General features: G+C 41.0%; 2 protein-coding genes across 3 annotated transcripts; one reads left to right on the plus strand and one right to left on the minus strand.

Moving 5' to 3' along the window:
• The first annotated feature begins 1,399 nt into the window (after positions 1–1,399).
• LOC117930141 (integumentary mucin C.1) lies at positions 1,400–4,324 on the plus strand. The gene is made up of 5 exons (XM_034850614.1): positions 1,400–1,422; positions 1,574–1,716; positions 1,915–3,375; positions 3,466–3,589; positions 3,697–4,324. Exons 1-5 carry the CDS (start codon positions 1,415–1,417, stop codon positions 3,884–3,886), a joined length of 1,926 nt encoding a protein of 641 aa, XP_034706505.1. The 5' UTR covers positions 1,400–1,414; the 3' UTR covers positions 3,887–4,324.
• Positions 4,325–4,694: 370 nt separating this feature from the next.
• Positions 4,695–9,375, minus strand: LOC117930142 (nuclear envelope-associated protein 2-like). Of its 2 annotated transcripts, XM_034850615.1 has the most exons (6): positions 9,201–9,375; positions 8,549–8,871; positions 8,048–8,155; positions 6,175–6,636; positions 5,953–6,054; positions 4,695–5,092 (listed from the first exon to the last, which is right to left on the minus strand). In XM_034850615.1, exons 2-6 carry the CDS (start codon positions 8,783–8,785, stop codon positions 4,925–4,927), a joined length of 1,077 nt encoding a protein of 358 aa, XP_034706506.1. In that variant the 5' UTR covers positions 8,786–8,871; positions 9,201–9,375; the 3' UTR covers positions 4,695–4,924. The 2 variants fall into 2 exon arrangements, with proteins under 2 accessions (XP_034706506.1, XP_034706507.1); XM_034850616.1 differs by lacking the exon at positions 9,201–9,375 and having other exon boundaries at positions 8,549–8,887.
• Between the last annotated feature and the right edge of the window lie 16,316 nt (positions 9,376–25,691).

The following is a 25,691-nucleotide window of genomic DNA, read 5'->3' on the forward strand; positions in this document are numbered from 1 at the left end:
TCTATCCTCTAGCCAGAAGTATGCATGATGTGTTCCTAAAGAGGTGGATTCACACCTCACTCTGATGTTGTTTTCACTTTTCTGGAGAATTTCCAACTCTACGAATGAAACCTTTAATTTAAGATTCAGCATTAGGAGGACATTAGAACGATAGGTTGAATGTGCCTATATTTTCATTACTGCTTTTTTATCCTTTTTATTGTTTTTTCAGTGTCATCTACCAAGACCCCTTTTTAGATTTTGTTATACCCCTTCTCCCTATCTCTCCCTCCCTTGCTTTCGGCTGAGGCCCAGTCAGACAATGTGCTTTTGATTGCGCCACATGGGATGGGTCCTCCATTTGTATATTTTATCAACTTGTACAGAGAAAGAAGGCGGTGCTGATGATATCAGTTGAAAAAGGTTTAAACAAAAGCCATCAGAAATGGTGATAAAGCCTTTCCTTGTTACTGTTTTACACGTACAAATGCAACTGCACATGATATGTCCACTTCTACAATTGCTCTCTCTCTCTCTCTGTATATATATATATATATATACTCAGTATGTATTCCCCCTATCTGCAAGACAATCTGTCAAAGCTTGTATGTGAACACTTGCAGACCAGCTGAACTAAAGCAGAAGATGCCTCCTGCCTTGTGACATTGTGTTATGGCATCGAGTTCTGTGCTGTTTGAGTATGAGTGCATGTACTCTTTGTTTATTGACTAGGCCTAGAGAGAAAAAACCAGAAAACTCTATAAATTTCAACCCTAATTCAAACAGATTAGCCTAACTCAGAATTTGAGGTGTCTTGGTAAATGGGCTTGGTGATTCCCAGACAATCTGTTTGGGGTCCTCTCAATTCCAATTTATAATTTAGGGTGTTTTGGGAAATGAATTTGATGATACTTAGGTATGTGCTTCGAGGCAAATCGGGTGCATCATGACTCATGAGGGTTTGCTGCTTTATGGTACCTATGATTCATGTAGCCTTGGATCCTTGCCTCAGGTGGGTGCCCAGCTGAATGAAATGGGTGCTGGCTTAAAACTTTCTGAATCATCACTCAAATAAAAACAAACAGCCCCTACCAACTAAAGAAGAATTACTTTTCTTAGTCCAATGGGGTATTATTGATTGACTCGAGACAAACATGCCAAAAAATTAATGCAGATGTGAAGGAGCATGCAGAGTTTTATTCTTGCTCACCTCACTAGATGTTGTACACTCCCCAAGTAAATGGCCCTGAAAATCTGCAGTTTATCATGATATTCGTATTCTGTTTATGTCTGCCAATTTATGGTCAGTATTAATACATGTGAGGTGGACAACCCACTAGCTTATTTATTTTGAAAAGAGAAAGAAGCAGAAAAGCATGGTTGATTCTTTCCAACTGTTGAGAGACACAACACCCATGATCCAGCCCCATCCTTCATGACAAAGTAACCTCTTTTCTTTATCATTAGAACATATTTATCTGTCTTTTACTTTTTCCCCTTTATCTCTTCTCACTTTATCTTCAACACTTTTCCCTCTCCCCCCATCTCTCTTAAGATGTTTTATTCTAATTCTGTGTGTGCAATGCCTTTTAAGGACCTCCCTTGGATGTATCACATTAAAAATCCAGTTGGGTCTCTTCCTAAACCCACAAAACCTTCTCGTTTTAATGGCAGGAGAAGCTTCGAAGTGTCTCCTCTTCTTGCTACTGCTCTCTGTTCTTGCCTTCTACTCTTCAGGTAAGTAACTGACACTAATGTTTTAATGTTCTGTTTTATGGTTTGGTTTGTTTTCATCTGAAAATAGCTTGATCTAACTGGGATTTTGAGTAACGCTGCATATACATTTAGTTTTCTTCTGATGTTTTCCCTATTGATGGATTGAATTTTATGGACATTGAAGAGCTTAAATCATTATTTTCATTTTGTTCCATGCAGCAACTCTGGTGGGTTTCTCCTATGATGCAAGGAGAAGTAGGGGAGCTTCATCAGCTACTAAAACAGTGTCATTCCTGAAGCAAAACAAGGTCTTAGCATCTCAGATTCGGGTTTTTGTTGCAGATCACAAGGTTTTAAATAGTCTTTTCAACACAGGTGTATCTGTTGATCTTTACTTAAATGAAACAAGAGTTGAGAGTCTGAGAGATTCCACACCTTCATCTATTTCATGGCTCAAAACCCATCTACTGACCTTTCTCCCGCACGTAAACATCCAGAGTGTCATAGCAAGTAGTGTTAGGAGTGAATTACCAGGAAAAAATGAGTTGCCCAGAGTTCTATCCACCTTGATATCAACCCATTCAATCCTCAGTAGTTTTCACCTCAGCAGTGAAGTGAAGGTATCAGTAGCATTCTCCCTGAAATTCTTGGAGAACCTTGATGGAAAACATGAAAGAGACCTGCGCAGGATTTTTCATTTTATCAAGAAAACTAGGTCTTTTGTCATTGTAGAAGCCAGTGTTGATGGAGAATTGAGCATGGGAGATCGGTTTGTTCAGGCAATGATCAAGAGAGCCACCCATGCCAATGCTGTTCTTCCTTGCAATGATGTGCCCATGATGTTGACAGTCAAGAGCCCTGCTGCTCCTAGCGGGATTGAAGTAGCTGCATTCACCGATAAGATCTCAAAATCTTTAGAGAACAACACAGAGATTATAGGTAAGATATCCGGGTTATACGCAGAAGTGTCTGATATGGAAGAATTCAATCAGAAAGAGCTGAAAAGGGAAGAAGAGCAACTGTTTCCTTCCTCCAGAAGAGAACTGCTGAACAACTTCCACCTGAAAACAACTTTACATGATGCGTTCGACCCCCCAACAACCTTTCCCACAAACCCAGTCACCATTCCGCTTGATAATCCCACACCGACGATCGTCACCGTCCCATCCACTAGCCCTGTTACAATAACACCAGCTAGTCCTGATGCCACTCCTGTTACTGTTCCCTCCACCACGCCTATCACCATTCCCCCCACAAATCCGTTGAATTCGCCAGTACCAGTCACCAGTCCAGTTACAACACCCATCACAGTGCCTGGGGCTCAACCAATAACCAACCCAGTAACTACTTATCCAGCCCCATCAGGAAATATTCCTACCACAACACCCTTCACAAGCCCTGTGATGCCTCCAGCAACGCCAAACTCTCCTGCAGCTGTGGGACAGAGCTGGTGTGTGGCAAAGACTGGAGCAATGGAGTCTGCACTCCAGGCAGCATTGGATTATGCGTGTGGGATTGGAGGCGCAGACTGCTCGACGATTCAGCAGGGTGCAAGCTGTTACAATCCAAATACCCTTCAAAGCCATGCCTCATATGCATTCAACAGCTACTATCAGAAGAATCCAACAGCATCCAGCTGTGACTTTGGTGGAACTGCCATGATAGTTAACATCAATCCAAGTAAGAACAGAGGATGCATCTATTGTTTCTTCTTTGTTTTGCATGTGACTAGTAATATGAGCAGACCTTCCTGAACTAAGTTTTCAACAGGTACAGGATCTTGCGTTTTCCTATCATCATCATCATCCTCATCATCATCATCACCAACACCTTCATTGCCAACAATAACATCACCAACAACAACATCATCATCATCATGGCCACCAATATCAGGGTAAATAAATGCCTGTTCTCACTTTCTTATACCCAGATAACTTCGGAGAAAATGACCCTCATATTTGTCTGTTTTCCTTCTTTCGTTTTTGCTGCCTTTGTTTGCAGCTCTGGTACTCCACCAACAGTGCTAAACACAAGCAACCCTGCTTCAGCTACCACAACCGGTTATGGATCTGGAAGCCCTCAAGGTGCTAGCTCTTCAGTATCTGCATCAGCTGCTCACTTGCAACCCTTCATTGGCAACATCATTCTGGTGACATCCTTCATCACCGCAAAAATCACCCTGGACATATAGGTCAATAACTAAACCCAGGCACATGAACGGGTCATACGCTCAGGTTTCGGCTACTGAGGGGAGAGTTCCAGCTTTTTGAGCTGTGTACAGATAGTCCACCTTTGCAGGAAAAGGAGCAGCTAGTGGTGAGTTCCTCAAGGCTTGATTATAACACCAATATCCTGCTCAAATATTCACTGTCCTGCACTTGCCCGAGATGTAAAGATAATTTCTAGTACAATATCTACATGAATTCGTTTTCTGCATTTCACGATGAGCTACCTTAGAAAACTACAACTTCAGACAGATACAAGAGGATTTTCTGATTCCATCTCTTTTAGAGGTTGTACCAATTTGTAGTTCTGGGTGCAATATCTTCCCCTAATCGAACAATCAGCATATAGGGTAGTAGTTTCATAAATCATAATTCAAGTCATCATTGAAAGACTAATTTTCTAATGCTGATCACTTCAATGACTCCAGTTTGCATTTGTTTGTCAAAATGCTAATAATTTGATTTTCAGATAAGCTAAATAATCGAGAGATAGTGTAAGTCTACCGCACATGATTAATATTCTAAATAGTCAAAAAGGTCTACCCTAGGATATGACAAATACCAACCAAAAGGTAGACCCTTGTGCATTGGATGCTAATTGCATCAGTAGCCTATTGACGTTAGAAGGGGAGACAGGCTATCATTCGGAACATCTGCAAAGTTTATGATCCGATATTAAGGGATTCCACTAGTAATAATATGCCCTTCCTGTGGATAGTCAAAGTGTTAAAACACCTAACACAAACAGAGAAGTGTATGAAGAATGAACAAACATGATGTAACAAATTGCGTTCTTTAATTGTTTCGCTCTGTATTTTAGGTTCATGACATCTCTCAGAAATGCAATTGTGATTATGGGAACAAAGTGCTTCCCCTCTCTGATGCTACAGAAAAGAAGAGAACCTCTTGAGCTAACATCTTTACAAAATGGCCTGTATTGCTCGGATAAAAATTTAAGATGTCCAGTTCCTTTTATACAATAACAACTAAATAACCTAATAATTTTACCGCTTAGAGAATACCACCAAGATCAACATGGACATAGAAACTACAATCTTGAAACCTGAGCTCTCCCAGAAATTCTGCTTCTCGATACCTGCTGCTTCACCCTGTTGCTTTGTTACGAATTGATCTCTGAGTTCTTTCAGGGCTTTATCCCTTCGCTCTCCCATCTATTCACAATAAATTAAATGAAGCTAAGTATAAAGCAGGTGAATAGAGTTAAATCAAGTAAAGAATGATGGTGGAATGACAGAAGTAAAGAATTTGATCTATATTTTAATTTGGAAATAATTTGTAAATATTAGCCTGTTGTACATGGTGCACTTGTATCCTAATAGTTTAAGCTTTCAAGTAAATTAGTAGTTTAACCTGGTATCAAAGTTATAGTTGACTAGAAGTCTTGAATTCAAGTCTCTCCTACTGATTATTCCCCCATCTACCTATCTGTAATCTATAACTACTGTCGAGTTATCTCTCCAGGTGAGGATATGGGGCTACAAGTGACAGATCCTAACAGTTTAAGCTTTTAGCTTTAACAGTCAAGTTTCTGAAAGTGTGAAGTTTAAGTTCTTCAAACTAAAAAGTAATTAAATAGATCTAACTAAGAATATTTGTGGTTGCAATTATTTCAAGGGAAAGTGTTGCACTAAATAGACCTAATTAATAGCATTTATGGTTGCAATTATTTCAAGAGAGAAATATTGCAGTTTTCATGATCAGGAGCTACTTGCATGCAATAGCGGTGTGGACCATTAAGCTGATCAGGACCTGAACTAGTTTTCAGCCATGACGATTTTGGATGAATAGAAGTATAGAACACAATGGGACCATTTCTTTACAATATGGGTGTGGACCATCTACTTGATGGAAATTAAATGTTGCACAGACAGGCATCTAACCAATTTCCATACAAAAGATTACAATTCTAATACAAAATGAGAAGAATGAACCTGCACAGAAGTGAAAATTCTCCTTGCAGAAATTAGTCACAAGCTAGTATATATAAAGGAGTAAAGAAATATAACATTACCCTCTGGAGCTTTCGTGTTTGAGCACGAGCTTCCTGGAGACAGAACTCCAATTTTAGTACTCTCTTTTTTAGTTCCTGATCAGCTCTACGATGCTTCTCTAACTGTTCCACAGACAGATTACAGTTCATAAATACACGAATAATGGCACACCTTAATTGAAGAAATGCAGCACTGGAAGGTGAATAAAAGTAAAATATGGAAGCAACTGATGACAAATGTACCTGTGATTCCATTTCCTTAGTTTTGAGCTTCCATTGAGCAGACATAATCCTGATTTCATCTTTCAGTTTGGCTATTTCGTCATCTTTAGCAATTAAAAGCTTATTAATCTTCTCAAAATTCTTTGGAGAAACCTCATCTAATACTTTCCTCAGTTCACAATCCCTGTTTGCTCCAGCTTTGGCAACAGCTTGCATAATGTCATGCTCAATTCTCAAAACTTCATCTTTCAATTGTTTTTGAGAATATTCCCTAGCTTGAAGATCCTTCTGCAGGTGATCTAATTGCTCTCCCAGCCTATTTACACGATCCCCGTGCTCTTTTAATGAAATATTCTTCTCATCTAGTTCCTTTATCAGTGCCAAACAGTGAAGCTGTGCTGATTGAGCTGATGCAGCACTTGCATCAGCAGTAGCTTGAGTGAATGAAAGCTGTGATCTAAGACCATCCAACTCCTGGAGGTACTGTGTCCCATTAAAAACTAAGAATCAGAATAACAGAAGTGGCAACACAATGAGAAAGGACACAGCTTGATCCAGCTAGATTTATGTGGGGAACAACTATAATCTAAAGATGGTTATCTAGCAAAGCAATAGCAAATATAAAAGTAAATCATAAATAATTGAAATACTTCAGATCCATCCTCTGAAACTAAACCATCCAATTGGCAGCTATAGCTAAGACTTGTAAGTACAAGCTGTTTAACTGGTGTACCTTTCTTCAAGTTGTTGCCACTTTTTTTTATAGGAAGCGATTTTCTGATTTTGATTATGATAAAAGAACATGGGTTATCCACAAATCAACATGTTTTTTCATTCCACAATAAAATGCCAAATCATGTGGTACTTTCTCTTGAAGCTACTGCATATTCCACCTAGGGATAAAAAATAACACAACGGCTTGGACGATGAAAGCTTGATGGTATATATAGGGAGTCCTTGTTGCAAATAATCATCCCTTGAATGATATGGCCTGCTAAGTATTGATAAATAATACAGATTTCAACTCCTATCATCCACTACTTTTCTAGAAGAAACTTGATTGCATAGTCAACATTCTCAAATATTTACTCACTAGCAATATTCTAAAATCAAATCTGTATTGTTAGATTTAGAATGCACTGCACATAAACAAATACAATAAACAAACAAACATAATGTGTGTTTATATGCACACATACCTAAAAACTTTTTATACCAATTAATTTTCATTCAATCTTTTGCCTTATAAAAGCCCACTTGTACAAGCCACAAAGCTTTCTTTTATTAAGCATGACATATATACAACATGAATTGAAGTTATTCCCTCTGTTAATCTAGTAAATTATTCCTAAGGATATGGGTTGAAACCATTTCCACAACCCCCATTTTTTTTTACCTTTTTCTTTCTATGGAATAATTTATTGTGCAACAAAGAAGGGCAAAAAAATTATTTTAAGAAAACAAATGAAACAACAATAGTTTGACTGGGTTAAAAACTCTACATACAGATCCAAATGGTTTGATCTATGAATATATGGCATTTTAATCACTTCCTCAAGGACTTCAACTATGTTTCATGCATACAGACAAAATGCTTGTTGAAACATTCAAACAACACACCAAAACACTTGGATATTTTTCAACTCCCCACATTGAAGAAATACAAAAGAAAGGGACAAAAGTAGCCAAAAGAATGACTATCAAATCAGTAAATAGTGGGTTTAAAAACCCATTAAAGAACTAGATGAACTCAAGCAAAATTGTTACCAACCCTAGTTATTGAATTAAATGTTAGCGCCCATTCAAATCACATTCAATTAACTTCAAGCTATCTACCAGAAGTAATATAGAAGATCAAGAAACCATAGGATCAAGGAGTTGGGATTCGTGGGACCTTCTCAGTAGTCATAGCAGATGCCTGCAATTGTCCATTTCTTTCTTCTAAGCTTTTCTGCAATCTGCCTATTTCCTCTTCCATGCTCTTGGCCTTCGTCTCCGCTACCTGTGGGAACCCAAAATTGATTAAATTCTAATAATCAACCCGAAGGTCGTAAGAAAACTGCAGAAAGTAGAGGAAAATAATTAATTTTTCGATCTCATGCTTTTCAGGAAACGAAAATCTCCCTTCCACTGTGCAAAATGGTTATCCTTGTCGATTCCTTGAGGTCCTAAGAAATTAGACAAAAATGAAAAACAAAAAATAAAAATTTCAAATTCTTTACTTTTCTTATGTTTTCTCAGCTACCAAGCACCTGAGGAGGTCCCACACAAAAAAGGACTCAATTATCGAACAAGACCAAAAAGAACAATGAATGGTTCCAAGATTCAACTGAACACAAACGTTTCAAAACAAAACAAAACAAAACAAAAGGCACCGAATTACAAAATCACATGCCTTTCTATTTAGGGTTTCTTTAGCAAAGGACTGTTCTTGCGAAGCGAGACGGCCTCGCACCTCCTTCAACTCCGCCGCCAACGACACCACGTTTTTCCTAAAGCTCTGCTTCTTCTCATTCAGATCCTTCAACAACGGATCGATATCCCGAACCGAAGACGACGACGACGACAACGACGTTAACGCCGAAGACGACGACGACGACGACGCCGCTGATGATTTCTCCGAAACCGACATCTCACTCACGAGAATATAGTCATAAAAAATCTTAACAACTATGCGAATACACTGAATCAAGCCCAGAGCCTCAGAGGTCGGCACGCCTGCATGTGAAAACGGTAGCTGCGCATTTAATTTGAATCATCTAGATGCACGAAAAAAGCAAAAAACGGTAACTTTTTTTCTACTGTAAAGGTTTGACAATTTTCAAAATCGGAAACTTCAAACTTGAAGTTGATGTAAATCCAAGTTAAGTGACTCCCCATCGTATTTTCTATGGAAAAAAATAATAATTTCCCAAGAAAATCCCCCTATTTTTTCTGGCAAACAACACTCCAACCCCACACGCCTCAAAAAATCTCATAAAAATAAATTAATTAATTAATCAGAACCAACAGAAATAGAGCGAGAGAGAGTTCAAGAAGAAGATTACCACCGTCTCTTCAGAGAGAAAAAACTCTGGGAGTCACAGTCGATTCGCATTCAGAAGAAACGAGCTCGTGGCTCTCGTCACGTGGCTATTTCAGCCTCTTAAACGGCTCAACTCCTGAAGCCAGATTCCTACCCTGGGCTCGCCCGCAGCCGATTCAGAGGATTAATTTTTCCATTTTCTTTTCTTTTTAATTTATTGGGATTTTTCCGGTAATCAAGCGACATGTCTGAAGCCTAAATGGAATTGAGGTTCGGGGTCTCCGAGCCTCGGGTTCAATAAATGCCAAATCCCGAACCTACAGTTTGGTTTGACCTTAACCTGAGCGCGCCAAATCCAAAATTTTCATCTGGCTGCGCTCAGAATCACCCACGTGGACGCATGTTCCGACCGTTGATAGGGACTGGGGTCCACCAACGTGATGTGTGGTCTGGATCGGCCTCGAGGCTCGTGCTTATAGATAAAAATTAAAGTATTGGTACGTTCACATGAAAAATTATATCGTCATATGATATGGTTTGGTACATTAAATATTTAGAATAATTAAAGACGTTGACATGAAGTGGGAATGCTAGGTTCTTATAATATGGTTCTCAATCAATACATCAATAATGTTTTTCAAGTTTATATTAAACTCATATATTTGGTACGTCCACCATAATTCACTTATTTTTCTTATATTAAAAATACTTAATATTTCTATAATACTTTGATAAGAAGCTTTTTAAGCAATAATGTCAAGTAATTCATTATATTTTTCATTTATTACTATATTTGAATTACTTTCTATAACAACTGAATTCATTTACTCTTATTCTTATGAGGATTTTGATTTAATTTGTATATGATATTATAATTCATCTTTTATTTTTATTTAGCTTTTATTATGTCATTTCAAATGTTACCAACATCGATATTGAAGATTTTTTTGAAATATGTAAAATTAGACATCAACCTAAATAGTTTCTTGTTTTTCACTTCAATTGATGGTTGAATTTAAAGCAAAAATTATCATTTTAAAATCTTACTATGATTCACCAATTTTTTACAAAATTCAATTTTGTCATTATTTCTATATTAAGTTATTCTTTATGCTTGCTATTGGGAGGTTCAAACTTTTTTAAAATTTAATAAAGCTATGTTTGGTTCAAAGAATTTGAGAGAAAATATAAATAAAAGAAAATGGAGAGGAAGACAGATGAAATGGAAAAAAAAAAAAAAAGATTTATGATCAATAAATTATTTTTATATATTACTTTAAACTTATTTCCTTATTTTAAACTTTTTACTTGTTTTTATATTATTATTATTATAATTATTACTATTATTATTTGTTTCCAGGCACACAAAAGAATTAGTGTATTCAAATGCACATTTAATGATTTTTGGATATTCAAAAATCTTATCATATCACCAAAAATGCTTAGTCAAGGAATACTAATTAATTTTTTATAAAATGCTAATCCAAATGATGAAAATAATCAAGGATGTGTGTGTTCATGCCCATAATGGAGAGGAAATTGCTAAAATTAATATTTCCATAAATTAAGAAGATTCAAATATTAATAATATTTTATTTCTTAATTTTAAGAAATAATATATTCATTATTCCTTTTTTACATAATTCAAACATTTTTATTCTTAAATTATCAAACTCTTCAAAACTTGTCATTCAAAAGAAGAACAAACTAAAAACGTTTTTTATGGAATTAAAAAGAGTCATGCTCCTCCCTTACGATAAAGTTATAGTTTGAGGGTAATTGCCGCATCAGGTGGTAAGAAAAAGTTTGTTTAATCTTGTAAAGGATATTTGTATGTTTGATTCATCAATATCATGAAATACAACAAGGATATTATTTTTTTATGATGTCAGATTATAAGAAAAAGAATCCTTGCATCCTCTATCAACCGTTTTTCCCTCCACCACCACGGCCATCTCCATCAACTTCATTTTCATCACCCAGTGGACCTTCCATCTCTGTATTATATGATTCCATATCCACTGGCACGATTACCACCACAAAATGTCCATGATAGTGAAAGAAGAGAAACAGCCTCAGAGAGGTGGAGAGGGAAGGCCATGACTCATCATATTTGACCAAAATATTTCCAGCTCTCGTATGTATAATGTACGTAGTCTTACTCACCATTTTTATTTTATTTTTAAATATCATACATGTATCTAAATACTCTGTTAAAGAATAATCTATTAAAACATGATTCGATATAATCTTTAGAATTAAAGTTTTCGTAACATTTTCAAAAAAATTGATCCCCGCAACCATGAACTCTATGTATCATATGCATAAAAATGATATTATTTATGTGTATATTGATATGAGTACTATTTGTTTCTACTTAAATTTTATTTATTTATATCTTCAATTTTATTTTCTTATTTTTTATTTTTGCACCATAATACTATTTTTTATGCTACCATGGTTCAATTATATTTCAAACATTTTGGGTATGGTATCACGTTCTTACTCAAGCTTTTTTTTTTTTAAAAAAAAAAAAAAAGTAAAAACCCCCTCAATTTTTGACGGGGTTTACACTTTGCTCCATCACATTCAAAGCCCGATATTTTACCCCTTAAACTTATCAATATCAACATTTTGTCCTCAATTATAATTCCTTTATAAAATTATAAAAGAGATTAATCTTTTTAGTATTTTGGTTTGAACACTAAATATGAAATTGAAAAATACCAACTTTCAATTAACAGTTTTGAAATAAATTTTTTTTAAATACCTTTAAAATATAGTAATTATCTGTTTCAATTTTTTATTTTAAAAAATTGTTTGCATGATTATTTGTTATTTTTGTATGCAGCTACGAAGTGTAACAACTTCGAACTTAGGTAATATATGTTTTCCTTTGTATTTTAATATTTTATTTACTTAATAAACTATTTATTAGCTTTTTAATAAATTTAGAAGGTAAAATATTACATTTTAATAAATTTAAGAATCAAAACATTGAATTTTGAATATGAGTTGATAAAGTATAAAACATGCCAAATGTTGAAGGGATAAAATGTATGTAACCTTAAATAACAAATACTTATTTGATTGATAATCCTCTTTAAACATTGGGTAGGAGGTCAATAAATAAGAAAATATAGTTAGAACACATTTTTCTAATTTTCCTTCAATAAATTGAGAATAATGAATATAAATAAATGATGAAGCAAAAGATGGAATAACATTTTTATACGTTGTTAAGCCATCAAGTTATATAAAAAATATTATTTAATTTAGTAATAATGAAACAACAGCTGTCACCTGGCAAAAGAGAGAACCTCCACAAGAAGACAAGAAGATAACTCACTTAGAATGATGGTTTTTTTTTCATTTTTCTAATATTTTATTAATTTGCTGGGAAGAAAAGAAGGCGACTTAAGCAACCACTGAATAGAGAGGATAAGACTTAAGAGATTAGGTTGTAACATTTGACTTCTAGGAGAAGGATGACAGATGAATCAATCACATGTATTTCCTCAGTCCAAATTTCACCTTCGTCAAAAGGCATCAATCACTCAAACAACCACAAATCCAACTGATAGGCTCCATTCGGTGCCTATCCAACTTTTAATTTAGGCTATTTAAAATATATGATGATGAAATTTAAGCTGTTAAAGGATTGCGAAAGGTGAATCTCTACACCCAGAGAAGGTAAATTGGTGTTGTTTGAACAATTTTAAAAACAATTCCAATGCATACTTATCTAATTTTAGACTTGTTCACAATTTTCTCTTCTTTTTTGTGATGTCCCACATCGGATAGGGAAGAATGTTTCTGACACTATATATGTAGAGGTTCCTCTTCACCAAGTAGACGTAATTTAAAGCCGTATGTCCCCCTTTGGCCCAAAGCGGGTGCAGGTATTTTTTTCAATAAACTCAAATTTCCATTTCTACAAAATATCTCTACCAATAATAAGTACAAAAAAATTCTAAAATAACTTAACAAAAAAACATATATATATATATATATATATATATATATATATATATATATATATATCATCCCATTGTTCTTTTATTTAACTTAAAATCATGAGCATTAAATAAATAAAACTAAAGGCCTACAATAGATTGAAAATGTGCATTATAAAGAATAAACATTGAATACAAGATTTTACCTTACTCAAACCTGCCAATTCTCTTGTACCACTTGACTAGTACCTTTCACTTTCAACTATACAACTTTTTCTTCTGAAGTACACTTGGAGTTTACACCAAACTCGATCTCGACTTCTTGAATTTACACAAGAAGAAATTGAATTTTTATCCAAACCCAATAGTTTCAAAATTAAGAGATGAATGAAGAAAGGAATCAACACATTTTTTTTCTAAAAAATTCTATTAAAAATGGTTTGGAAAACAATAAGAAAGTTTGATTTTCTTTATAACCAAACACCTCAAATTTAGGAAAGGAAAAAGAACTAAAAAATGATGACTATTGCGACTTTGATATTCTCTTTACAAAACAGGAAGCAATTTTAGGGTTTTTAAATGAAAAAAGCCCTTGATCCAACCGATGAAATATCATCAGCAAAATGCAACTTGGATTGGTCCAACTTAAATTTGGATTGATCTTGGAACATAACATTTGAATGCTTAGTAAAAAATGCTTTCCAAGTCTTCATAACTTCTTTAAAAAAAAATTCAAGAAAAACAATATTTACATAATCTAGTTAATTCAATTCAATCAAACTCCAATCTCAACTACGAATGTTGATCTATTGACAAATTCAACTACTTGATTTTCATTAGGTAAGTAATTCGAAGAAGGATTTGAAAAACCAAATTAGGAGACCGTGGACCTTGCATTTTCGCATGATGCGTTCTCACTCGATGGTGTGACTCTCTATTTTATTTATTTGTGAAAAAATGATTTTTTTAGAAAAAGACTTGGAGTCGCGCACTTATTTTTGTTTTATTTTTAAAGGGAAAAAAAAAAAAAAACCTTAAGTGTGACTCCTTATTTGAAAAAAACAGTTTGTGGAAAACCAAAATCAGGTCTGGGGGTCAGGTTACCTATTAGGAAGGTACGGTGGTGAGCCGTAACACCCCTCTAAGCCCTATAATAAAGTCTCTACTAAATAAGGCGAGATAAATGTGACAATTGATAATGAAATCAATGGATACCAATGAAATAATAAAATAATAAAGCGAATCATGCATAAAAATAAGCAAAGTGAGAATGAGATTGTACCTTAACAGCAAATAATAGTGCGCTATCATGAAAACAAGGTTAGCTTAAGTATAAAATTATTGCATGCATGTCAAATATCATGACAAAGATCAAACAATATTCATTAATTATAGTAGTTGACAATCAGAAGAAAAAACTTATATGTAAAGCTCTCACCAAAGTCCAATTGATTTTGCATGAATTAATCTCACAAATTCCACTGTTTTGAAATTATGAAAATTGTCTTCATGCTTATTAAATAAAATCAAGGAAAACAAAAGATTATTTGAAAGTCAAAGAAAATTTGTGAATTGAAAATATTTGAAAAATTGAGTGGAATTAAAACTATTTGAAAGAAAATTGGAGTTTTGAAATTTATTTGAAAATTGAAGTCTCGAAAATTAAATTTAAAAAATTGGAATTTTAAGAAAAATATTTGGAAATGGGAATTCTGAGAATTAAATTTGAAAATAATTAAAGTTCGGAAAGTTAAAGTTTTGAAAATTAAACTTAAAAATTGGAGTTTTGAAAATTAAACTTAAAAACTAGAGTTTTGAAAAATTAAATTAAAAATTGGATTTTGGAAATTTATTTTCTAAAATTATTTGAAAATTGGGGTTTTGAAAATTAAATTTAAGAATTGGAGTTTTGGAAATTAAATTGAAAATTGGAATTTTGGAAAATAATTCGAGAATGGGAACTTTGGAAATTAGATTTAAAAATTGGAATTTTGGAAAATTAAACTTTGAAAATTAAATTTAAAAAATTGGGATTTTGAAAAGTTATTTTTAAGAATTGAAGTTTTGAAAATTAATTTTGAAAGAAATCGGAGTTTTGAAAATTAAATTTGAAAAAAACGGAATTTTAAAGAATTATTTGAAAATGAAAGTTTTTAAAAAATTAAATTTAGAAATTGGAATTTTAAAAAATTATTTGAAGATTAAAGTTTTGAAAATTAGAGTTTCGAAAATTATTTAAAATTTAAAGTTTTGAGAAAAACCCATAAGTGAAATCTTCAGCAAGTGGGTCCTCCAAATTTACACCCCCAAATAAAACAAAAAATTGTATTGTTTCCTTGCTTCACAACGCTTAATCTTTACCAAGAATGCAATACAATATACTCATGTATTAAAGGACTTATAATCCTTGATTCTTAAAGGATTTGAAGAAATCATATAAAGAAATTGGAAGAAAGAAATAAGTAATGGTTCTCTGTACACAAAATTCCTTATTTTTCTTCCAAACTAATAACACCCCATAATGAATTCTGGCACTGCCCTAAAATAAACAGGATGCTTCAAGGATTTGCACCAAAAAAACCCTTATGAAGGATTGTCACACCCTCGATTTTGGCCTAAATTTTTCACCTTGGATGTGCGATGCTAAGGACCGTTCCTTAGCCAACCTTCCTTCCCAGCACACTTTGAAAACCAAAGCAACCCCAAGCAAACAAATAAGGAACTAGGCAACAGCAAAGAAACCAAAACAGGGACAACAGAGATACGGGAACCTTCCCAACTTGTATTAACTCTCAACTACAAGATTACAAAATTGTTCTCCCTGAGTCAGAGAGCAAGCTTACACCCCTAAGCTTTCAGAGAATCCTAACTCACAATTATCTCCCCCTCTCTGCCCGTCTCAAGGATGCAGGTGCCCTTTTAAAAGAGACACTGCTGCAGTTACAATTCGAATTTCAAAAATTCAAGCTTGGAGCCATTTTGGGTGGTTATGCAACTGGCTGGAACCGCCCTGAACCGCCTTGCACAACCACCCACCCTCCAGGTCGTGGCCTGCTCGTGGACCACCTCCATGCATCAAGCCTTCAGCACCTCAGCCAACTGCTGCTTGTTGACCTGGTCCCCTGCTGCTCCAGCTAGCTGCCACTGACTAGCTGACCATCTACCTTGTCTCGAGCCCATCTCCTCAGCTGCTGGTGAGTCCTCCTAACAAGCTGCTGCCTTTCCCCAAAGGTGCCGCTTGTGACCGAGTGCTTCACCAACGTGCCTTGATCAAGGCTCTTTGGACTAGGCAGCATGCGCGAACCAGCTTGACCAGGTCTGGTGCTTCAGTGTGCCTTTCCCACACTGATGGCTGAGCCCACTGTCTGGCTAGCTCCATAGCAACGAACCATGGCATTGCGCCCATGGCTGATCCCTTCTTGGTGCACAGGGCATTGCGCCCCTGTGCTGTGAGTAGGCATGTCATCATGATGCGAGTCAGCTGCTGCCCCACTAGACCATGGCGTTGCGCCCATGGCTTGCTCAGCTGGCTCACCGCACAAGGATTAGGCGCCCTCGTGCCTGCGCGGGGAGGAGGTAGGCTGCACCTGGCCCCGTGCCGTTGCGGCCACGGGGTGCACCCTCACATGTCGTTGAGCCCATGTGGGTGTGCGCTCGAGTGCCTTCCGTGTGTCCTAGGCACGCCCAAGGCCATGCCATGGTGCCCCCTTGGTGCGCTCAAGATCCCCCTCGGCGCCCCCTTGAGTCACCTACCCCCCCCTTAAAGAGCAATACGGGCCGTTTCCAAAGTTTCTCCAGGAGACATCAAAATGTCTGAGGAGACATAATGGAATTATTTAATAAATAAAATAATTTCCAATATTAACCCTCGGCCCCATCTGCACCCACTTCGTAGCCCACAAGTGTCTGGTGCGCGCCTGGCTCGCTCGCGGTGCGCGCTTGGCTCGCCCTTGGTGCGCGTCTGGCTCGCCCGCGGTGCGCGTCTGGCTCGCCCGTGGTGCGCGCGCGGTGCTTGTCAGACTTGACTTCTGCCTTCTCACTTATCTTCTGGGGTTTGAACCACCAAACCTCCAGACCCTCCTTGCTTCCCTTGTCTAGGTTCTCATGGGTGCAAGGCCTACCCATGAGCCTTTTCCTCCCTATTCGGGTCAAGTGGCTAAGGGGCTGGCAATAGCCAACTGTGGAACTACCTATAGAAAATCCAATCTGGATGTGACTGTTGGTCTATTAGTTATTATTAACTTTGAGACACCCAAACAAACAGGGAAAACGAAACAAAAGAGAAAAAACAAAGTCTCATTCACCATCTATATTTGTAAAATCGAATACTAAATTTTGCATCAAAAACAAAAATATGCAATACCCAGATGAAATGGCGACATCACAGACTCAAAAACTTCCGGCAGGAATCAAATCTTGACAACCCACTTCCGTGTTTTCCTTGAGAAGCCAAAAACCTCGAATACCCAATCCCCAATTTTCCCAGAGAAATCAAAATCTGCAATACCCGGATGGGTATTTTCTTTGTATGGGAATCAAAAGAAAATATGAGAAAAACAAAGCATTAACACACATTCACCACCAAACAAACCAACAATGTTCAGGAACCACATGAGAAGATGAAAAACGAAGCAAGAAGTGCAAACAAGCAAGGAAAAAAACAACAAACGTACATAAAGGTCCTCGCGCTTTGTTTTTCTTCCTTCTATTCCTCCCCTCACCCCCCTGCTGGTTTCTTTCTTCTAAACCCAACTTTCCAGATTTTTCTCTAAAAAAAATCTCCCATCTCTGTTTGTTTTTCCTTTCTCTCCCAAACCGTCTTTGTTTCTTACAGCTCCTCCTCTCCGGAAAACTCACCCATGTCTTTTCCGTCCAACCTTTCTTCTCTCACAAGCTGCTACCAACTCCACTGCTCCTGGTTCAGCAAAAAAGTCACCATCTCAACCACCATTGGAATTGAGCCTTATAGGCCCACTGTCAGCCCCTTAGCCACTTGACCCGAATAGGGAGGAAAAGGATCATGGGTAGGCCTTGCACCCATGAGGACCTAGACAGTGAAGCAAGGAGGGTCTAGAGGGTTGGTGGTTCAAACCCTAGATGATAAGTGAGAAGGCAGAAGTCAAGTCTGACAAGCACCGCGCGCGCACCACGGGCGAGCCAAACACGCACCGCGCGCGCACCGCGGGCGAGCCAGACACGCACCGCGCGCGCACCACGGGCGAGCCAGACGCGCACCGCGGGCGAGCCAGACGCGCACCGCGGGCGAGCCAGACGCGCACCGCGCGCGCACCAATGGTGAGCCAGACGCGCACCAAGGGCAAGCCAGGCGCGCACCAGACACTTGTGGGCTACGAAGTGGGTGCAGATGGGGGTCGAGGGTTAATATTGGAAATTATTTTATTTATTAAATAATTCCATTATGTCTCCTCAGACATTTTGATGTCTCCTGGAGAAACTTTGAAAACGGCCCGTATTGCTCTTTAAGGGGGGGTAGGTGACTCAAGGGGGCGCCGAGGGGGATCTTGAGCGCACCAAGAGGGCACCATGGCACGGCCTTGGGCGTGCCTAGGACACACGGAAGGCACTCGAGCGCACACCCACATGGGCTCAACGACATGTGAGGGTGCACCCCGTGGCCGCAACGGCACGGGGCCAAGTGCAGCCTACCTCCTCCCCGCGCAGGCACGAGGGCGCCTAATCCTTGTGCGGTGAGCCAGTTGAGCAAGCCATGGGCGCAACGCCATGGTCTAGTGGGGGCAGCAGCTGACTCGCATCACGACATGCCAACTCACAGCACAGGGGCGCAATGTCCTGTGCACCAAGAAGGGATCAGCCATGGGCGCAATGCCATGGCTCGTTGCATTGAAGCACCAGACCTGGTCAAGCTGGTCCGTGCATGCTGCCTAGTTCAAAGAGCCTTGATCAAGGCACGTTGGTGAAGCACTCGGTCACAAGCGGCACCTTTGGGGGAAGGCAGCAGCTTGTTAGGAGGACACACCAGCAGCTGAGGAGATGGGCTCAAGACAAGGTAGCTGGTCAGCTAGTCAGTGGCAGCTAGCTGGAGCAGCAGGGGACCAGGTCAACTAGCAGCAGTTGGCTGAGGTGCTGAAGGCTTGATGCATGGAGGTGGTCCACGAGCAGGCCACGACCTGGAGGGTGGGTGGTTGTGCAAGGCGGTTCAGGGCGGTTCCAGCCAGTTGCATAACCACCCAAATTGGCTCCATGCTTGAATTTTTGAAATTCGAATTGTAACTGCAGCAGTGTCTCTTTTAAAAGGGCATCTGCATCCTTGAGACGAGCAGAGAGAGAGGGAAGGAGAGAATTGTGAGTTGGGTTCTCTGAAAGCTTAGGGGTGTAAGTTTGCTCTCTGACTCAGGGAGAACAATTTTGTATTCTTGTAGTTGAGAATTAATACAAGTTGGGAAGGTTCCCGTATATCTGTTGTTCCTGGTTTTGGTTTCTTTACATGTTGCCTGGTTCCTTATTTGCTTGCTTTGGCTTTCGAAGTGTGCTGGGAAGGAAGGTTGGCTAAGGAAGGTCCTTAGCACCGCACATCCAAGGTGAAAATTTTTGGCTAAAGTCGAGGGTGTGACAATTGGTATCAGAGCCCGCACCAGAGATGGCTGGTGGTAGTGCAATGGAGGCCCTGCGGGAAAGAATGGCTCGGATTGAAGAAATTTTGGGAGAATGGCCAGGTGAGGAAGGCTCTGTGGCTTCGTGGGCAGAAAACGCCATGGGGGAAATTCATGTGCAGAGGAATATGCTGGAATCCCATGATGGTTTCTTTGAAGAGAAACTTGGTGGGTTGAAGGCCGAGATGCAGTCCCTAATGGATGGTTTCAAGGAAACCCTGCAGTCATACGGAGAAGACATGGTCGTCCTTAAAAAGGCTGTGTTGCAGGGATCCTCTTCAAGCCCTGAAGCCCCTTCTTCCAAGGTTCGTGTTCCAGAGCCTAAGGGCTTCAACGGCAACAGAAACGCAAAGGAGTTGGAGAACTTCCTGTGGGACATGGAGCAGTTCTTCAAAGCTGCTCGTGTTCCTGATGGCGAGAAGGTGTCCATCACCAGCATGTATTTGGCTGGTGATGCCAAGTTATGGTGGCGGACCAGGATGGAGGATGATGCAGAGTTTGGAAGGCCCCAAATCACCACTTGGGAGACTCTGAAGAAGGAACTGAAAGATCAGTTCCTCCCCACCAACACTGCTTGGGTGGCCCGAGAAGCCTTAAAACGGCTTAGACACACCGGATCTGTGAGGGAGTACGTCAAGGAGTTCAGTTCCTTGATGCTGGACATAAAGAACATGTCAGAGGAGGACAAGCTCTTTAATTTCATGTCAGGCTTGCAAGGATGGGCGCAGACGGAACTAAGGAGGCAAGGTGTTCGTGATCTCCCTGCTGCCATGGCTGCAGCAGATTGCCTGGTGGACTACAAGATGAGTGGCACCATCCCCACCATGCAAAGACCCAAGTCTGAGGGAAGCAAGAAGGCTAAGGCTGAGGGCAAGACTTCTAAGAAGTCTGATTGGAAGAAACAAGGCAAGAAACCTGCTGCATGGGGAAAACCAGTGGAGAAGACCACCAAGGTTGTGCAGCAGACCACCCGAATGATGGGATGCTTCATCTGCAATGGCCCTCACCGAGCCAAGGATTGTCCCAAGAGAGAAAAACTCTCTGCTCTTGTGACTGCAGACGACAAGGGAGATACTGACCCAGAGACACCTCCTAGAGTCAATCCGTTGCAGCTCCTGAACGTGATTCATGGTGAGACCCCAGTCCAGAAGTCCCTTATGCATATTCATGCAATTGTGAATGGGGTGCAGGTGAAAGCCTTAGTGGACAGTGGTGCCACTCACAATTTTGTGGCTACCAAAGAAGCGGTAAGGTTGGGACTGAAGCTGGAGGAAGACACCGGTCGGATCAAAGCAGTAAATAGCAAAGCTCAGAAGATCCAAGGGGTAGCAAGGAATGTCCCAATGCAAATTGGTGACTGGAAAGGTATGTGCAGCCTACTTTGTGTACCCTTGGATGACTTTGATTTGATCCTTGGTGTGGACTTTCTTTTGAGGGCTAAGGTGGCCCTGATTCCTCATCTTGGGGGACTGATGGTGTTGGAAGAGAGACAGCCCTGCTTTGTGCAGGCTTTGAAGGCAAAAGATGGTGGCAAGAGCCAACCCGAGATGCTGTCTGCCATCCAGTTGAAAAAGGGACTAAAGAGGGGCCAAGAGACCTATGTTGCAACCCTGATTGAGATCAAGGAGGGACAGTCAGTGGAAGTCCCTGACTCAGTGGTCAAAATCCTCAAGGAGTTCAAAGACGTGATGCCTGCAGAACTCCCCAAGGAGTTGCCTCCCCGGCGACCTATTGACCACAAGATCGAGTTGCTGCCTGGAACAAAGGCCCCTGCTCAAGCCCCTTATCGGATGCCTCCTGCAGAGTTGCTGGAGTTGCGAAAACAGTTGAAGGAGTTGTTGGATGCAGGTCTGATCCAACCTTCAAGGGCTCCCTATGGTGCACCTGTGCTGTTCCATAAGAAGCACGATGGCTCACTCCGCATGTGTGTGGACTACAGAGCCCTCAATAAGGTGACCATCAAGAACAAGTACCCGATCCCCTTGGCTGCTGAGCTGTTTGACAGACTGTCAAAAGCCTCCTACTTCACCAAGCTGGATCTGAGATCGGGCTACTGGCAGGTTCGAATTGCAGCAGGAGACGAGGCAAAGACCACTTGTGTAACTCGGTATGGATCATACGAGTTTTTGGTAATGCCCTTTGGATTAACTAATGCCCCTGCTACATTCTGTAACCTAATGAATGATGTTCTATTTGACTACTTAGATGCATTTGTGGTAGTGTATCTAGATGACATAGTGGTTTACAGTAAGTCTCTAATAGAACATGAGAAGCACTTGAGATTGGTGTTTCAGAGATTGAGGGAGAACAGGCTTTATGTAAAGCCAGAAAAGTGCGAGTTCGCTCAGGAGGAGATTACCTTTCTTGGGCACAAGATCAGTGCAGGCCTGATCAAGATGGACAAGGGCAAGGTGCAGGCTATAATGGAGTGGTCAGCCCCTACCAAAGTGACTGAGCTGCGGTCCTTCCTTGGCTTGGCCAACTATTACAGAAGGTTCATCAAGGGGTATTCAAAGGTGGTGTCTCCCCTTACTGACCTGCTGAAGAAGGACAACCAGTGGAATTGGAGCCTTCAGTGTCAAACAGCCTTTGAAGGCTTGAAGAAGGCCATCTCCACTGAGCCTGTGCTGCGTTTGCCTGACTTGGACTTACCTTTTGAAGTCCAGACAGATGCCTCGGATAGGGCTTTGGGAGGAGTCTTGGTGCAGGAAGGGCACCCTGTTGCATTTGAAAGCCGGAAGCTGAACAATGTCGAGCAGAGGTACTCCACCCATGAGAAGGAGATGACGGCTGTGGTTCACTGCCTGCAGCAGTGGAGACATTATTTGTTGGGAAGCATCTTCACAGTGGTCACTGACAATGTGGCCAACACCTTCTTCAAGACCCAGAAGAAGTTAAGCCCCAGACAAGCACGATGGCAAGAGTTCCTGGCCGACTTCAAGTTTGAGTGGCTGCATCAACCAGGAAGGCATAACACAGTGGCTGATGCCTTGAGTAGGAAGGAGGTAATAGCCTACATCACTGCCCTCTCAGAAGTCATCTCTGACTTCAATGAGAAAATCAAGCAGGCTGCAGAGCATGATCCTGCTTATGATAAGCTGAAACAGCAAGTCAAGGAAGGCGTGATCAGAAGGTATTGGCTAGAGGGAGACCTCCTTGTGGCTAAAGGAGGAAGATGGTATGTTCCTGTGGGCCACTTAAGGAAGGAACTACTTCGGGAAACCCATGATGCAAGGTGGGCAGGCCATCCCGGTGAAGAGAGGACTCTAGCATTGCTAGCTAGATCCTACTATTGGCCTAAGATGGGTGAAGATGTGGAAGCATATGTGAAGTCTTGCTTAGTCTGTCAGATGGACAAGACTGAAAGAAGAAAGGCTGCTGGGTTGCTGCAGCCCCTCCCTGTTCTAGAGAAACCTTGGGAGAATATTTCTATGGACTTCATCACTGGATTTCCAAAGGTTCGTGATTTTAAATCTATCTTTGTTGTTGTAGATAGATTTTCCAAGTATGCTGTTTTTATACCTGCTCCTGATGCTTGCCCTGCGGAGGAGGCGGCTAAGTTGTTCTTCAGCAACGTTGTCAAACATTTTGGACTACCTAAAGACATAGTCAATGATCGAGACGCAAGATTCACAGGTAGATTTTGGGTTGAGCTGTTCAGACTCTTGGGTTCGGAGTTGAAGTTTTCCATAGCCAACCACCCTCAGACTGATGGGCAGACTGAGAGGATCAATGCTTTGCTGGAAGAGTACCTAAGGCATTATGTGACAGCGACTCAAAAGAATTGGGTGGATTTGATGGACACTGCCCAGTTGTGCTACAACTTGCAGAGGAGCTCAGCAACAGGGATGAGTCCCTTTGAGCTGGCTATTGGGGTATAGCCACGGATGCCTTTGGAGGTGGCTAAGCAGAGGACTGGAGGTAATAATCCTGCAGCTTACAAGATGGCTCAATCCCGGCAGGAGATGTTTGATGAAGCCCGGGACAGTCTAGAGAAGGCAGCTAGACGCATGAAGAAGTATGCAGATCGGAATCGGAGACCCTTAGAATTTCAGGTTGGGGACAAGGTCCTCCTGAAATTGACTCCTCAGATCTGGAAGAAGATCAGTAGCAAGACAAGACAGAGGGGTTTGATTCCTAAGTATGATGGACCATTCGAAGTGATCAAACGAGTTGGGCAGGTGGCCTACATGTTGCAGCTACCTGAGAGGCTAAAGCTTCACCCAACATTCCATGTGAGTTTTCTGAAGCCTTACCATGAAGACTTGGATGCTGAGAGAGTGCAGACCAGACGGGCACCTCCCTTGGTCATGAAGCAATTTGATCGTGAGATAGAGACAATCCTGGATCATAGAACCATGGGACATAGCAGAAAGAATCGGCGAACCGATTTCTTGGTTCAGTGGAAGGGCACTTCAGAAGCAGATGCTACATGGGAAAGAGACGTTACTTTATGGCAGTTTGAGAAGGAGGTCCAGACCTATTGGCAGTCTAAGTCGACGAGGGCGTCGACTTCAGCAGGCGGGGGTGGGTTTGTCAGCCCCTTAGCCACTTGACCCGAATAGGGAGGAAAAGGATCATGGGTAGGCCTTGCACCCATGAGGACCTAGACAGTGAAGCAAGGAGGGTCTAGAGGGTTGGTGGTTCAAACCCTAGATGATAAGTGAGAAGGCAGAAGTCAAGTCTGACAAGCACCGCGCGCGCACCACGGGCGAGCCAAACACGCACCGCGCGCGCACCGCGGGCGAGCCAGACACGCACCGCGCGCGCACCAATGGCGAGCCAGACGCGCACCGCGCGCGCGCCAAGGGCAAACCAGGCGCGCACCAGACACTTGTGGGCTACGAAGTGGGTGCAGATGGGGGTCGAGGGTTAATATTGGAAATTATTTTATTTATTAAATAATTCCATTATGTCTCCTCAGACATTTTGATGTCTCCTGGAGAAACTTTGAAAACGGCCCGTATTGCTCTTTAAGGGGGGGGTAGGTGACTCAAGGGGCGCCGAGGGGGATCTTGAGCGCACCAAGGGGGCACCATGGCACGGCCTTGGGCGTGCCTAGGACACACGGAAGGCACTCGAGCGCACACCCACATGGGCTCAACGACATGTGAGGGTGCACCCCGTGGCCGCAACGGCACGGGGCCAAGTGCAGCCTACCTCCTCCCCGCGCAGGCACGAGGGCGCCTAATCCTTGTGCGGTGAGCCAGCTGAGCAAGCCATGGGCGCAACGCCATGGTCTAGTGGGGGCAGCAGCTGACTCGCATCACGACATGCCAACTCACAGCACAGGGGCGCAATGCCCTGTGCACCAAGAAGGGATCAGCCATGGGCGCAATGCCATGGCTCGTTGCATTGAAGCACCAGACCTGGTCAAGCTGGTCCGTGCATGCTGCCTAGTTCAAAGAGCCTTGATCAAGGCACGTTGGTGAAGCACTCGGTCACAAGCGGCACCTTTGGGGGAAGGCAGCAGCTTGTTAGGAGGACACACCAGCAGCTGAGGAGATGGGCTCAAGACAAGGTAGCTGGTCAGCTAGTCAGTGGCAGCTAGCTGGAGCAGCAGGGGACCAGGTCAACTAGCAGCAGTTGGCTGAGGTGCTGAAGGCTTGATGCATGGAGGTGGTCCACGAGCAGGCCACGACCTGGAGGGTGGGTGGTTGTGCAAGGCGGTTCAGGGCGGTTCCAGCCAGTTGCATAACCACCCAAATTGGCTCCATGCTTGAATTTTTGAAATTCGAATTGTAACTGCAGCAGTGTCTCTTTTAAAAGGGCATCTGCATCCTTGAGACGAGCAGAGAGAGAGGGAAGGAGAGAATTGTGAGTTGGGTTCTCTGAAAGCTTAGGGGTGTAAGCTTGCTCTCTGACTCAGGGAGAACAATTTTGTATTCTTGTAGTTGAGAATTAATACAAGTTGGGAAGGTTCCC

The sequence above is a fragment of the Vitis riparia genome, chromosome 14 (genome assembly GCF_004353265.1).
Source record: "Vitis riparia cultivar Riparia Gloire de Montpellier isolate 1030 chromosome 14, EGFV_Vit.rip_1.0, whole genome shotgun sequence".
NCBI classification, from domain to species: Eukaryota; Viridiplantae; Streptophyta; class Magnoliopsida; order Vitales; family Vitaceae; genus Vitis; species Vitis riparia.

Bases quoted from the DNA above. Each gene is read 5' to 3' on its own strand.
- LOC117930142 (XM_034850615.1), bottom strand. From the start codon at position 8,785: ATGTCGGTTTCGGAGAAATCATCAGCGGCGTCGTCGTCGTCGTCGTCT. The intron at 8,156-8,548 runs GCATGTGATTTT...GGGTTCCCACAG, and splicing joins AAGAAACCCTAAATAGAAAG to GTAGCGGAGACGAAGGCCAA. The intron at 5,093-5,952 runs GTAATGTTATAT...TATTGTGAATAG, and splicing joins AAACACGAAAGCTCCAGAGG to ATGGGAGAGCGAAGGGATAA.
- LOC117930141 (XM_034850614.1), top strand. The intron at 3,376-3,465 runs GTAAGAACAGAG...AGTTTTCAACAG, and splicing joins GATAGTTAACATCAATCCAA to GTACAGGATCTTGCGTTTTC. The intron at 3,590-3,696 runs GTAAATAAATGC...CTTTGTTTGCAG, and splicing joins TCATGGCCACCAATATCAGG to CTCTGGTACTCCACCAACAG.